Here is a 15,817-nt window from a genome sequence, read left to right as displayed (position 1 = left end):
TGGGTGGAGTTGAAAATATACACGAACTGATTTTTTTTAATTGCGTTTGTTTCATATTGCGGTCTACGGACGGTCAAATAACTTGTATTATATCTGAATACCTTTTCCATTTTTATTACCATATAATTCTATCAATAATACAACACATATTTCAGGGTCCCGAGCTCTAGTAGATTTCCAGCACATGGGAAATATGTTTACAAAGATATGCCAGCAACGGTGGCTCTGGAACTATTCACATATGTCAATGTCTGGCTTTGTGGCCAGGACAAGGACGAATGTTATTAAAGGTGAGGGAATCTTTTTCGAGCAGAATGAGGTGTAAGAATGTGGGAGGTACGAATCCCATATATGTTGAATATCGATGTACACCCGCCTACCCGTTATTTAATTGTACAAAAAATGCATTTCATGTCTGACTGAGTGAACTATCTGTAAAGCTCTTTGTGTGGAGACGAATGACTCGCCGTCCTCTGTCTCCCCCTGCAGGCTGTGGCTGGAACAACTCCCTTGTTGGCTTGTTTCTATACATTCAGTTTTCCAGCTGGACCAACTCTCAACATGGCCATCTTCTCGAGTACCAGAGAGGTAAACTGTAACGTCACACTACACACAGTCATTACCTATACCTACCTTACACCTGCACACATCGCTCACTTTATTAGCTATACCTACCTTATAGTTAATTTAACAGACTTCCAATTTTACCTCTGGACTGTATGCATAACCTATTAGTCATCCACTGCCCAGGTGCACAGCAGATATTATTTGGGCACTGAACATTCTTCACACAGTGTACATGTGGTAATAATATTATAACAGAAGGCAGATAAAACAGCAACAGTACAAACAGGCCAAGCAAGATAGGTTCAATACAAATAAAGAGACAAGAACCAGCTTGGTGATGCTGAGAGCATTAACAAAACTTCACACAGGTTTCTGGTAACTAGTGGTTTAAATAGGGAGACTGATGGCAGACAATGGAAAACAGTTGAGTTCAATTTATCTATAGTGATGACACTGGTATTCCGGTGAGGCGGCCCTCTGATGGCCAGAAGGGATAAGCCTGACAGAAACAAACAGATAGACTGTACTTGTACACCTGCAAGGTGTTCCAATAAATATGTATTCCTATTTAAGCAGGTGTTGAGTGTGTACAGGTCTAGTTAAAGTGAGTGTACATCCATGACATTGTTGACGAGGCATTTTCACCAACTTATTAACATTTATTTTTATTAATTTATTTTTAAGTGGTGACAAACTATTGTAAATTGTAATATTTTCAAGGTAAAACACATATAACACTTATGATACTGTTCTGTGCAATTCCAGAAAATTCAGTCTTGATGACATCCTCTCTAATGCCACGATCTATTGGACTTTGGTTTCATAATGTCATCCATGCATTTGTGCCAAAAGCACTTCAAAGGGGACCTGCCGATAAGAGAAGCTGGTGTGTATGGATTGATGCACTGGCTGATAGAAGCCCACCGTCAATCAGGTGTTTTGGAGAACGGAACACATCAGACCACAGTATGCAGTGCACTCTGTGATCTGGGCACTTTTCCCATAAGAACTTCAGCCAAAAAACTTGCGGCTTCCACTACACTGCATGGGGGCCCAATTTTGTCAGTAATTAGGGATTTATTTTAAAAAACACTGAATGACTTGAATAACCCCATGCCTCTTTAAAAATATATATAAATAAATACATAATAATAAAATTAAATTAAATAAAGATGATCCATTTTTGTGGTGATTTATAAAGTGGCTTCTTCTGATTGCAGACTGGACCCTCAAAGTGCAATATTTAGCTATGGTTCCCACCAGCATAGCCGTAGAAAAGGTCCAGACAGTATGGCTATAGACTAAAAGCACCTAGGTTTAAAATGAGTTTATCTATTCCTAGATGGTGATGTTACTCTGATACCAAGTTTAAGGACGTAAAGTGAATTTGAGCACAGTGAAATCAGTACTGAATTACTGTCCACAGTGCTGAAATCTGCACTGAATCACCTAGAGCGCTAGATAAGATCTTAAGATGATTTCTGTTAATGAGCAACAACCAATTGGAAAAATCTGTTTTAATTATCTATGAAGTGGCTTATTGCTGTAAAGTATAATGCTGATCTTATACCTGAATCCGTGGCTGTGTACAATTGGCCAGCACAATGTGTTAGTTTTGTTCGTTTTACAGCTGATTGGAAGAGGCCTTTCTTTTCTCCTGCAATCATCCCGTGATTGTACATTTTAATCTGTATATTAATGAAGAGACATAAAAATCAAATTAGTACCATTATTTTCTATATATGAAAAAACATCATATAAACTTGGTTGCCTCTGATCTTGTTCTGTTTTTCCTGCCCTTCATGACGACATCTTTAATGGATGATTGATCCTTTGTGAGGTTTAAATATGGAATTAGATATAATAATTACATAAAACAGTATAGAGATTCTGTATCCTTTCAAAATGATTTTATGTACAGGGTGGAGACTTGCAGACTTCAGCAAAGGAACCTGGGTAGTCTTCATTAGACCTCAGGGTAAGATATATGACCTCTCCATCAGGCTCAGAACTGTATAGAAAAAAGATCTGATAGAGGAGCAGAAGTTTTTGGCCAAAATCTCCAGGTAGGCTGTGCTATCCATCTTCCCGGGGATGTGGACCAGATGGCTGGGCCCCTTGGCTGAGAAGCAGCCCCACAGCATGATGTTGCCACCACCATGCTTGACTGTAGGGATGGTATTCTTGGGGTCGTATGCAGTGCCATTCTCTCGCCAAATGCCCCGGGTGTGGTCGGCACCAAAGACCTCGATCTCGGCCTCATCAGACCAGAGAACCTTGAACCAGTCTGCCTCAGAGTCCTCCAAGTGATCATGAGCAAACTTTAGATGGGACTTGACATGACACTTTGAAAGTAAAGGTACCTTACGGGCTCGTCTGGAACGGAGACCATTGCAGTGGAGTACGTTACTTATAGTATTTATTGAAACCAATGTCTGCACCGCCATGAGATCTTCCTGGAGCTCCCTCCTTGTTGTCTTTGGGTCAGCCTTGACCGTTTGGACAAGCCTGGCCTCAGCACGGGAGGAAACTTTGAAAGGCTGTCCAGGCCATGGAAAGTTAACAGTAGTTCCATAAGCCTTCCACTTCCAGATGATGCTCCCAACTGTGAAGACAAGTAGGCCCATCTTCTTGGAAAGAGTTTTGTACCCCTTGCCAGCCTTGTGACCCTCCGCAGTTTTGTCTCTGATGGCCTTGGAATGCTCCTTAGTCTTTCCCATATTGACCATATATGAGTGCTGTTCACTTGTTTGGGGAGGGGCTTTTATAGTCAGAAAAGGCAGGAAAAAACAGATCATTAATCCAAGCATGTGAAGCTCATTGTTCTTAATACTTCACTTACTTCTTAATACTTGAGGGAACCAAACAGAATTCAGAAGAACCGAGGCTCAAGGTGGGGGGAGGGGGGGGGGCATCCTCCTCTGGCCGACAACGGTCACCACAATAATAACAATTTAGAAGAGAAAAAATGTTTTAAAAATAAGCAATTCATGTCTTTGTACTAGTAAAGAACCTGCACCTTTTGATCTAAGCAGACATGGTGGGTCGTAATGAACTAAGAGTTCTCTAAGGAACTGTGGGGCAAGACCATTCAGTACTTTGTAGGTAATTAGAAGTATTTTATAATTAATATTAAATTTTACTGGGAGCCAATGTAAAGTAGCTAAGATAGGAGTAATGGGATCAAATTTTATAGTTCTAGTGATCACTCTGGCTGCTGCATTTTGAACTAGCTGGAGCTTGTTTAGGCACTTAGTAGTATAGCCTGATAGTAAGGCATTACAGTAGTCCAATCTTGAAGTGATAAATGCATGGACTAGTTTTTCTACATCATGTGAGGAGAGCATGTGGAGAAAGGCGGTCCTAGAAATATTATTTACGTGAGCTTTGAACAAGAGACTGGGATCCATAATAACTCTAAGATCTTTAACTGTTAAGGAAGATATGACTGTGATTCCACTGAGGTTCATTGAGTAATTAGAGGACCTAGCTGTCTCTGGGTGTAATAGAAGCATCTTTGTTTTGTCAGGATTAAGTGAGAGAAAGTTTCTTAACACCCATTGTCTGACGTTCTTGATGCATTTGATTCCGATTCAGATATGAACTCCTTACTACTATGGTGGTGATGTAGCATTGGTGTCAGTCTTATTCCTGGTTAGATGTGTAGTTGTACTAAAAAGATATCTAGGATTATTTCTTTCTTTTTCTATTAGGTTTGAGAGATAAGCTGTTCCAGCAGTAATAAGTGTTTTCTGTACTTGAGAAGGCTCTCCTTCCATGCAAGCTGGAAGACTACAAGTTTAGTGTGGTGCCATTTACGTTCTGTTGTTTGAGTGTTTTGTTTTAAATTGTGAATGTGTTTATTACATCAAGGTACTAATTTTTGTCTCTACTTTTTTTATTCTTAAGTGGAGCAACATCATTGAGTGTGCAGCAGCATACTGATTCTAAGCATTCAGTCATTTGATCAAGTTCTGTGGGGTTTGAGGGTGTCCTAGTCGCAAATGATAAGTCTGGGAGACTCGCCATAAATGTAGGTGCAGTGGCTGACATGATCGTGCGTCTGGTATGATAGCGAGGAGAGGTTACTATATTGTGGCTCATATATAGTTCAAATGAAATTAGGGAATGGTCTGAGATGGGGTAGTATAACTATGTTCTCCATGTCTACACCGTAGGTCAGTACTAAGTCAAGCGTATATCCACCAGAGTGTGTGAGTTCTGTTATACATTGGGTGAACCCAACTGATTCTAATATAGAACTATAGCCTGATCTCAGAGGTTCTTGGGCACTATCAAAGTGAATATTGTTGAAATCACCAACAATAATGGCTCCTTCTACTAGAGTGACTAGATTATAGAGGAAGTCTGCAAATTCCTTAATAAATTCTGAGTAGGGTCCTGGGGGCCTGTAGATGCCGATTACTGCAAGAGGCTGGGTGGGATTCTTATCGCTGGCTACATGATTTATGCTAGTAAAAATAATTTCAAAGGTTTATGCCTAATGTGTCAATAGAAATAACTGCAATGTCGCCTCCACGGCCATTTAGACGAGGGCGGTGTACATAGCTATAGCCGGAAGGACACGCTGCGTTTAAAGCTATGTACTGATTTGGCTTGATCCAGGTTTGTTAGGAAAAGTACATTACATCAATGATTTGTTAGGATTTCATTTATCATGAGCACTTTAGATGTTAGGGATCTAACATTTAGCTTTAGATAAAAGGTGTTGGCAGTGTTCTGTGAATCAGTTACTTTAATAATAATTATGTTATTAAGAGCATACTACAGCATCGGACATCGCCTTCGCTAATTGACACACCTCTTCAATATTATTTTTAGTAATCTCTTTCTGACGAAGACGTGAATAACTATCTTAGAAAACCTCTGCTTGCCTAAAATCTTAACATTACCTGCAACATCCGGGGCCCTGGCACCTGCTATACAGCTAAATGTTGCTGCTGATGTCCCTAAAGGCCTGGCTAATTTCACCTGACGCAAAATAAAGTCCCCTATAACCAGAGCTCTTTCAAGCGGCTTCTTACCGGGTGCCTCGCCGAGTGAGGCAAACCCGTCTGCCCCCCGGAGTGGGGATGTGTAGTGCACCCGTGAGCCGGTCGCTGCTCGGTTATTTGGCCGTAACGTCGCCCATTCGCTCCGCTGCGAGGACTGTAGTGCCGGAGTTGAGGGTTTGCTAACTTCCCCTGAGACATCCATCGCTTGTCCTTCTAGTTCCTCCATAGCTCGAACACTTTCTAAGGTCTTGATGCGCACTTTTAGCGCTTCTCCGTCAGACTAGCAGTTCGTCTACACGTCTCACATAAAACTCCCTAACGACGAAGAATAAACATGTTGCATTCAGCGCACTGAAGGAGAACGGAGGTCATGATGTAAAGGAACAATGTTAACGTTACTTAACGTCTGTGGTAGATGTAATTTGTGATGATAAAGTAGTTTTCGATGTCTGATGAAAGTTGCCGGTTTTCAAGTAAAATGTAGTTGACTCCAAGGGAAAAAAAAGTGATAAATAGCGAGCAGCTAGTAAGAGCTAGTATGCTGCCACAGTTTCAAAGAGGTTCTTATGAACCTCTGCATTTTGACAGCAAGTATTGACCATGTGGCTATAAAACCATATGAATAATTTAGTTATGGTATTCATCCACAAAATATCACATCAAATCTAATTATTTGGCCAGTACAGGGTTATGCAATATTCCGTCACCTCAGCAAAATGCAACAGCTTGAATTCCTTAACTGATTAATAATTTTAAATAATCTTTCCTGACTATAAGAATATAGCTTACAATTAGAAAGATTAAACATCCAGTGAGTGTATCCTGGCATGTTAATGTAAAAGGCAGCTCCTACTGAAATTGGGGAAGGATTTAAAAGTATCTGCAAAGCAGAAAACTGCATATTCAACAGGCATGAACGATGTACTACAGAAGTAGTGTTATTTGCATAGCCTAATTAATAAGCATGCAGATCATGTTCTATAATACCTGTATTGTTATATGAAAATTTTGCTATTGCTTTTTTGCTTCACAATTGTTACGCATAACTGCTGCACCAGATACAAAGATATGAATCCCAGTTGATTCATACTGGATATAAGAATCATTAATGGCTACTTGGTACAGGCCTGTGCAACACTTTCACTGAAAACTCATCCACCTATTTATTTATTTTAAATAACCAGAAACACGGCACTGCACTCAGCAATACAGTCCAGCTTTGTTTTAGAACACTGGCACAATCAATAAGGCAGTTTTTTTTTTTAACTGCTGTGATTCATTACATTTTGACAACTGTGAAAAGAAACTGGATCAAAGTTCTAAAAAAAAATTGTATTTACAATTTATTTGTAAAGTTACATGAAAAACCCTGGTAGCACAGTTAACAGGCTTGACGGTTTTCCATTGCACGACACTGTGATGACTAGCCAAAGCTTGTATGCAGCCCTAACTAGAAATCTGGGTCGCCCCTGACATAACAGGTAAAAAAAAAAGAAGACGAATACATTTAAGCAGTCTTGGGCGCCCTCTGGTGGCAATTTGGAGTCATTTGCAGGCTCTCATTTCGCTTATATGGCGGGACAAGTGTTCTGTTATCCTACCTAGATTTAATGCAGTTATGTGCATCACCATTATTCTAGGTTTCTGGTGTTTATTTTAGATGCATTTTGGTTGTATATATTATAATTAGGCTTCTGTGCACATTTGTATTTTGTATAGCTACAGCACGTGTACTTCATACACATGTAGTAATCGAAAGTTGGCAGTCCTATTAAAAAATATTAGGTTTATAGTATAGTTGAATTACACAGACAAAGTGTTAATCAAACATTTGCATGACGATTAAATCTTGAACCAAAAATGTCATTGAGAGCTGTAGTTCTTTTTAGAGACACAAACCCAATAAAACTGTGCTTGATAATTTATTAATAGCCAGATTATAGGATCAATAAAACCAAATAACCTTTAATGTTTTGCTTTACTGCAACGCAAAATAGAATTGAGATGTTACAGTGTGCTCTATTCTTAAAAAGGCTGACAAAATAAATTAATTGAGGCCAAGTGCAGCATAAAAAAAATGTTTCAATTTCATGCAGACCCAAAACCAAACAAATATATAAATGTAAAAATACACATATTTATATCATTTTAAAAAAGTATAAAAATGTGGCCTCCCAGGGCAAGGCCTTCAGTGAAGGCACAACACGGTCAGTGACTTGGGCAGGTCGGCGGCGCTCTACACAAAGTTGGGCAGATGTTTGGGGCTGAGCAGGCTGCACATGGACGAGTCAGTCCTGCACGGTCACGCAGGTGATGACGTCTGCCCACTGGATCACACCACAGCTAGGAGGCGGGGCCAAGGAAGTGTTAAACCACAAGATGAGCAACAGCAGGGAAACTGTTTGGAAGGGTTTCATAATGGCTTTAAAAAGACTGAGCCACAGTGGAGCAGCAGGTGGAACAGCAGGGGTGCGACATGTCACGGCAAGGGCACCTGGTGGGCGGGACCTCGGCGTCGTCCTCCAAGTCGCTGGAGATAATGACGCTCATAGTCGGGTTGGGCGTGTCGGAGATGATGGCATCCGACGGAGGACACAGGCCTGGGACAGGGTCAGAGGAGCACGTCAACACTCAACACGCACTGCGCACTCGAGTGAACACACGCCAAATTGCGATGGCAGAGAGCCATCCAGCACTTGTTACGACAGTTGTACCCACTATGCAGAACCACATACTAGACCAGTAGGTCTCAGGTTCAGTTGTAGGGTTCACATGCATTGAATTAGTGTGGAGTTTTAGGCTTAATGCTAACAAATAAAAAGTGCAGTAAGAGGCAGGGAGTACCTAGCCCGGCTTTCTGCGTGGCGACCTTTTGACCTCTTCAACCTGCCCTGCTGTGCCGGTTGTCCTACCTGGCTGAGCCGGCTGCTGAAGGTGAGGTTGGCAGCTGTGCTGGCCACGCCCCCAGACCCACCCCCGCTGCCAAACAGACTCTTGCTGCCATCAAAGCCTGTGCACTGCCGCTTGCAGATCTCCATTTTCTGGAAGCAAGATTTCACACTGCAGCGAGAGAGAGAAAGACACACAGGCAGAGAGACATGGGCGGGGAGCAAGTTACAGTACTACCATTTGGATTTCTAAATGATGTCCCTTAAAAAAAAAAAGTAAAAAACTCTGACATGTAGATTGGAAGGCCTGGAACTGGTGGGTCATAGTGACAAACGGGTGGTTCGGGGTCGTCATCGGTGTGATCCGTTTGTCAGCGTCCAGCGTAAGCATCTTGTTCAGCAGGTCGATGAACTCCCACTGGTTGGCCTTCTCCGCTGAGACATCTGCGCCTTCCAGACTCGTCTTACTGACCTGCGTGAGAGACCCACGGGTGAGTCATATTTTGCAACAGCAGAAGGCGCTGATGCACCCAAGACGCAGCAAGTTCTGCAGCAAATTACTATGCACTGCTCTGCCTTTAGCACATGGCATTCTCCAGAACGACTGACATGCTTTCCTCCTTATGACGGCACGAACGCTCAACCTTTGAGCCGGCACCTTGCTCTACCTGCTCTATAACGTGAGCTGCAGGAGCCGTTTCTCACGTTCGTCATATTCACAACGCAACAGTATAGCAATGCGCACAGTTATGTGCACAAAAGCCAAAATGACCTGCATCATGTCATCAAAGCAGGTGGAAATGTACTTCTGTGTCTCTGCGGACTTGATGCCACGCTCTGCCTCATGCTTGGAAGGCGTCTGGGAAAGGAAACGAAACATTCAGCGCCAACATCAAGTTACAGCCCTTATGAAACAAACACATGTTATTTGGCATTTGAAGACTGGTGAACCTTGAATCTCCACAGGGGGCAGTTGGAGTCGGGGTCCCTGCGCTCAGCAGGCACTCTGCCGGTAGGCTCTGCATCTGGGAGATTTAACGGATCTGCAGAGACACCACACAGCAAGATGATTATGACTATTTTGGGTTCATTGTTCCATTTTCAAAGTGCATGTTTTAAAAAAAAACCAAAAAAACACCTCCATAGAAACTCATTATTGATCCTAGAAATTAGCTAAACAAGACAGCAGCTAAAAGCACAAACCATACACATCACTACAGCCACAAACCCCCTACAGGTCTGCACCACAGATATTGTTAGGGCAAATACATCAGATGTAAAGGGCCCCCAAATCACATCACATTTTGTTAATTCCCAAGAAATATTCAGTTTCTTCCTTGCTAGCCATTACGGACTACCTAACAAGTTGCAACAAGAGAATTGTACTGTGTGTGCTAAAAGCAGGTCCCAGCCAATGATATTGTAACAACTGCCCGAGTACCACAGGGAGCGGAATAAGACGTACAGACTTTCTTGACGTGGTAAAAACATTTAATGACATAAAACATGATTGACAACAGCGGCACACACACAGTAACAATGGTGAACATGAACACAAACAGTTTAAACACCAACAGTGGCGTTTAACAACTAACACTAACAGACGTAAGCAAACGACATCGACATGAACATTGACAATGACCAACACTGAGGCACGCACTGACGAGGGTTTAAATAGACTGACTAACACTAAACCTTAAACCCCGTGCAGGTGTGTGCCATCACGGGGGTGTGGCTACAAACAAGAGTGAACCCCCTGCACGTGGCAGGCCATACCATGTGACTTGGGGGGAACTGTGCAGAGACAGAACCCCCTCCCAAGGGGCACAGCTCCTGCCCCAGGCTGCCGTGTACACATATCTAGACACTGTGCGGCTTTGCCTGGTGCCCACCCAACAGGAGGCGGGCTAGGAACCGAAAGCCCAGAAGAAATCTTGAGCGTAGGGAGGATGGCAGAATCCCTGCTTGTCTCAGGGCAGTCCGGTACACTCCTCATAATATGGGGGGAGGCATTCCCCGATGATGACCCCTCCCAAGGGATGCACTCCCAACGCTTCCCCTTCTGGGATGCCACACTCCAGGCTGCCATACACACAGAGAATGGCTATGCCCAGTGTCCACCCAGCACAAAGTGGGGCAGGAGCCTCCCACCTGGGACACCTTCCAGCCAGGGAGAAAGGCAGAGTGCCTGCCTCTCTCGAGTAAGTCCGGCGCTCTCCCCGCAACGTGATGCGCCTAAACACACACAAAAGGCACAAATATACACAAAGAATAACGCCACTCCACACCGTCATAAGGCGCTGTGCTGCAGCGCGTGCTAATCCCGCAGGAGCTGTAGATGTGTCCCCGGCCTCAACGGACACGTGGGGGTGCATGTCCGCCTCGGTTCTGGGTGTGCTACTTCCCTGAACGGTCCTCCTCTGCTCCACTGCTCTTGGAGCGCCCCGTCCTGTGACAGATATGACCTCTTCGTTTAATTCTACTGACTGTAATAAATGTAAACCTTGTCCATTCTAGTGTTTACTATATAGAGGTAGCTCTCACTTTATTAAAACCATGAAAAATATGTCATCCCATCAAAGTTTATTGAACAATAAAACACCATTCTTTCTGCAGTATTAGGTAACTTTGATGATGAGGTATACATGGATGGCATTGGGGCTTCTATGAACCAGATGAATTTAAGGCTAGAAATCAGATTTAAGCAGGTTTTTGAATCTTCCTTATTTTGGTGGGTTACCATTTAATAAGAATGTTGACTGTATTAACTATATTTATTATAAATCAACAAAGATTTATTCATTACACCCATGATGCTGTCAGCTGTGGCTGAACAATTACAAGCCTCCTCATTAATGACTTGGTAAAACTGTGGCTTTGGATATGCTGATGACAGAAAGCGGTTGTGTTTGTGTTATGTTTGGTGAGTCATGTTGTACATTTATTCCAAATAATACTGCACCTGGTGGTTCTAATACAAGAGCATTGTCCAAGTTAGAGTCATTACTCAATGACTTAGCCAAGAACTCTGGTATTGATAACAGTATTACTGGATGGTTTATTTGAATGTTTGGAAAATGGAAACTTAAAATTCTAAGTGTCTTTTTTAGTGTAGTGGTAGGGATGGCCTTGCTTGCATTATATGGGTATTGTTATTTCGTGTATCAGAGGTCTAGTTGTGAGAGTAGTTGAGAAATCAGTATCATCTCAGAAGTTTGTTGCTTATCAAGGTATAGCAATGCCACCAGTACATGATATGCAGGTACCCTGCTACATTCCAACTGGTGTGGCTATTAAATACAAGTTTGCATATATTGACTTGTGTATGGTTTGGATATAATGGCGGGGGATGCAAACACCAATATGTGAAAGAAGGTGGGGTGAATAATAATCACTATTGAAAGGTTTATAAAAAATGTGGGGTTTTTTGTGTGACTGTTAGACATTCTTTGGAGGGTGCCTCAGTAATGCTTATTAATGTTAACCTGCAGTAATGGACAAGACCAGCTATTCTCTTTAACTAATTCTGAAGACTGCACATTTATATATTTATATATATATATATATATATATATATATATATATATATATATATATATGTACATGATGTGTGTGTGTGTGCGCGTGTGTATTTCCTGAAGAGCCACTGGAAAACCATCAGAAAAAGATCTCTATACACTTGTAAAAAAGAATCTGTGTTTGTCAGTTTACTGTGATCGTATTTTATCTAAGGTCGGGGAGGTCCTGAGGCCCCTGCAGACCAAACTTTTTCTTAAATAAAAATTATGAAAAATAAAGATGGTATGGTTGTCCTTTCTGTATTCCCAACCCAGTCAGTATTCTTATACACTTGAAAATGGACAATTTCTTTCTAATTTTTGTTCAATTATTTTTAACAATGACTAAAGTGAGCAGAATAAAATGTACGGAACCAAGAACTTTATAATCGGAATGACCAAGATGACAAATGGCCAGTAGGTGTCACTAAAGAGAAGGCTTGTCAAATGTTTCGAAACCACGAATCATTTTGACACAACAGATGAAGAGCGAACTCCACGTCACTAGATGGCGCCCCTGTGAGTATCCAAACTACCAGAAAAGCAGCGTGGAATAAAACAGGACAGTGTTTTCTCGTGTACGTATGTGTGAAGATAAAACCCTGAAAATAATAGCGTATATTTATGCTTTGGTAACAAAGCTACTTTAAGCAGATCTCTTGTAATTAAGTCGCAACATCACAAACGTCAGCGTATTGTAAGAAGTCATAAAACGATGTGCTTGGTGATTTCCTAAGCGGCTCGGTAGGTTATCTTAGGGTTTTTTTTCCTAGGGGCTGAATGCTTTTCTGGTCAGCATGGCGTTGGTACCGTACGATGAGAATTTAGTGCCTGGTCTGTCTAAACTTCACAAGTCTTCTGCCGAGTTCGAGTTTGCGGACCACAGACTCCGACTAGCTCAGGACTGGAGTGGCCTTGGTGTCGCGGGGGTCATCTGGGACGCGGTGCGTCCCTCACATGGCAGACATTTGGGCTCGAGTAAGACACACCAACGGTTTAGGGGACAGGTGCTAACAGAGTGGCCAAACGCGTGGATTTAAGACTGAGTAGACCGTCGTTTATTAAGCTTTACATTTATTAAGTTACCGTTTATAAAACACCCTGAGTGAAGTTTTATGTAACAGTTTTCCCGGACATAATGTCGCCCCAACATGAACTGACCTGGTTTAAACACATCTGATAGAACTAGACTTGAAAAATGTTAATTTGCTACAGTCAGGCTAAAACATGTACACTAGTAAATCAGTATTATGCTACATCTTTTTACCCCTTAGTCTCTATCTACATTTATCCACAACCCATTTTCCCCAGTAGTACATAACTTCTTCATTTCACAGGCAGTAGTGCTGTGCATGTACCTGGAGCTGGCTCCTGTCAATCTGAAGGGGAGGACAGCCATTGAGCTGGGGGCAGGCACTGGACTTGTGGGCATTGTGGCCACCCTGCTTGGTTGGTTCTGGTTCTAATTAAGATTTTTTTTTAAGGAATAAGATTATTCATCCTGTTAACCCATAATGATTTTAGGATAAGACAGTTAAAATGTAAGTAAATTGATAAAAGCCACACAAAAAGAGGAAAAACAAGAAACACTAATTAACTCAGAACCATTGACACTATAGGCCTTTTTGAAGTAATTGTATGCCCTTGTACACACTTGTACAGCCCTTCAATTAAGTGTGTGTGTGTGTCTATATAGACACACACATATATATAATAATGTATATACACTTTAAAAAAAATTATGTAAATATTGTTCTGACGTTTAGTACTAATGTATAACTTTTTACACTCTTCAGGAGGCAATGTTACAATCACAGACAGGAAACCTGCGCTAGAGTTACTCAGGGACAATGTGAAAGAAAACATTCCTTCAGACCTGCAAGGAGCAGTGCAGGTATCTGAGCTCACCTGGGGCGAGGGGCTAGAGCACTATCCCTCGGGCGGCTACGATCTCATCCTCGGGGCCGACATCATTTACCTGGAGGAGACGTTCCCTGCTCTCCTCCGGACCCTGGAGCACCTGAGCTCAATGGAGTCGGAGCTTCTGCTGTCGTGCCGCATCCGCTATGAGCGAGACAAGCGCTTCCTGCGTCTCCTGGAGAGTCTCTTCTCCGTGCAGGAGGTGCACTACAATGAGCAGAGGGACATTCACATCTACAGGGCTGTGAGGCTCAAGGGGAAGACTGAGCTGTGAGGCTCAGAATGATGCGCTCTATTAGAAAATCAAATTTAGGAGCCCACACGGTCTAGTTGATATAATGGTAACAAGGTGTTTTTTTGTTTGTTCGTTTATTTGCCCCGTGAATATCTACAATGACACTTGAAATAGTTTGCTAAGTGCAAATGTTGCCTGGCCTTGATACACTGATCTTTGATCCTTTAAATCTTTGCAGTATGATTGTTAACCATAGACTGTGTCTAAATCGGTGTTGTGTTAAAACTGTTCATTATTATTATAGTCACCAGCGCTCCTGGGGTTTTGCCTTTTTGCTGTTTTCACCTGCCAACCCACATCTGTCACACCTGCTGTAGCTAATCAAGATCTGAATGCAGTAGTGGTGTGAATCGGGTGTAGTGGGCTGGGTTTGAAACGCCTGTACAGAGTGGAAGGTCTCAGCAGGCATGCTGCAGCATTTTTAGCAGTCAAAGCTCTCAATTCTTGTGCGCGTGTGGTTTTGTATTCTGGTTCACCACCAGATTCCCAAATGTCAGAAGTGAGAAAAGAAAACTGTTGGACCGGCTCTCACCCAGACAGTAGCGGGCAGCCTTTTAAGACATCACTGACCATTACCCTGTGTTATGCTTTACTGCTGCAGTCTGAGGTTCATAGACGTGCTTGCAGAACCCCAGGTCTCATTCTCTCTGTTTAAAACCTAATCTCATCAAGGTCTTTATTAACATTTGAAAATGGTTGGCTCTAACTCCTGCAAGGCACTAGGGGGAAAAACATGTCTACTGGAGTTCTGTTAAAGGATCGGACAAGGTTTTGATTTTTATTTAATCTTAAAATTCTGATCCTACGTCACTCTCTTTGATGAGACATAAGTTGTATGTAGAATCGCTACATGCAGGGTTACTACACAAGGGCTCTGTTGAGTTAAATTGATCCCTTTCTCGTTTGGTCACTGTCTGCTCATATGTACTAACTTTAATGCAAAGAAGTCACCATTTGTGCATTTCCAATAGTTAATAGGAGCCAAGACTTAAATGTTTTCTTTCTACACACACCCTGAACCCATGTGTCTATCAGGTCATGCCATTTATGCTCATGTAGTAGAGCATTTTGGGGGTTTCCTACAACTGATGCCAGAGAAAGTCAGCATGATTTTTAACCCATCTGTTCAAGGCCGTGCCTGAATATCTATCCTACTTGGGCCTGCTGCAGTGGCAGTCCAGGTCTGGCCCGGTCCAGTCTGGATCAGGAGGACTGAAGTCTGGCCCGGTGTGATATCCCCACTAACACACCAGCTGAATCTAATAATCAGCTGATGAGTTGGGGCAGGAGCACTTGAGCAGGGGAATCTCTGAACCGTGTGGAACAGGGCACTCCTTTTCAGACAGAGGACCGCGATGAGCAAGTGAGTCTCAAACGCGTCTGTCATTTTCTTATAGCCATTCAACTAGTGAAAGAATGTGGCCCAGCTCCTCAGTCACTCTCCGAAATGATTCTCAGTAACGATGCTGTTGGGTTATATGTGAAATCCATATTTAGGGAAGATTGGCCTACAGTATTGTAAAGTAAATTATACTTTACTACATTGTGAATTAAAATGCCCACAGATCACTTCTC

At 42.3% G+C, this 15,817-nt stretch overlaps 1 protein-coding gene across 3 annotated transcripts; it reads left to right on the top strand.

The window, feature by feature from the left end:
- The first annotated feature begins 12,536 nt into the window (after nt 1-12,536).
- mettl21a (methyltransferase 21A, HSPA lysine) lies at nt 12,537-15,811 on the top strand. 3 transcript variants are annotated; one of them, XM_035521071.1, is made up of 4 exons: nt 12,537-12,605; nt 12,801-12,971; nt 13,365-13,476; nt 13,824-15,811. In XM_035521071.1, the coding sequence occupies exons 2-4, from the start codon at nt 12,825-12,827 to the stop codon at nt 14,219-14,221; spliced, it is 657 nt and encodes a 218-aa protein (XP_035376964.1). In that variant the 5' UTR covers nt 12,537-12,605; nt 12,801-12,824; the 3' UTR covers nt 14,222-15,811. The 3 variants fall into 3 exon arrangements, with proteins under 3 accessions (XP_035376964.1, XP_026879218.2, XP_035376965.1); XM_027023417.2 differs by having other exon boundaries at nt 12,557-12,971; XM_035521072.2 differs by lacking the exon at nt 12,537-12,605 and having other exon boundaries at nt 12,833-13,005.
- The last annotated feature ends 6 nt before the right edge of the window (nt 15,812-15,817 follow it).

The sequence above is a fragment of the Electrophorus electricus genome, chromosome 23, assembly GCF_041902795.1.
Source record: "Electrophorus electricus isolate QZ-2024a chromosome 23, ASM4190279v1, whole genome shotgun sequence".
Classification (NCBI taxonomy): domain Eukaryota; kingdom Metazoa; phylum Chordata; class Actinopteri; order Gymnotiformes; family Gymnotidae; genus Electrophorus; species Electrophorus electricus.
This window is presented reverse-complemented; position numbering and strand designations above follow the sequence as displayed.

Bases quoted from the DNA above. Each gene is read 5' to 3' on its own strand.
- mettl21a (XM_035521071.1), top strand. From the start codon at position 12,825: ATGGCGTTGGTACCGTACGATGAGAATTTAGTGCCTGGTCTGTCTAAA. The intron at 12,972-13,364 runs GTGCGTCCCTCA...TTCATTTCACAG, and splicing joins CGGGGGTCATCTGGGACGCG to GCAGTAGTGCTGTGCATGTA. The intron at 13,477-13,823 runs GTTGGTTCTGGT...TACACTCTTCAG, and splicing joins CATTGTGGCCACCCTGCTTG to GAGGCAATGTTACAATCACA.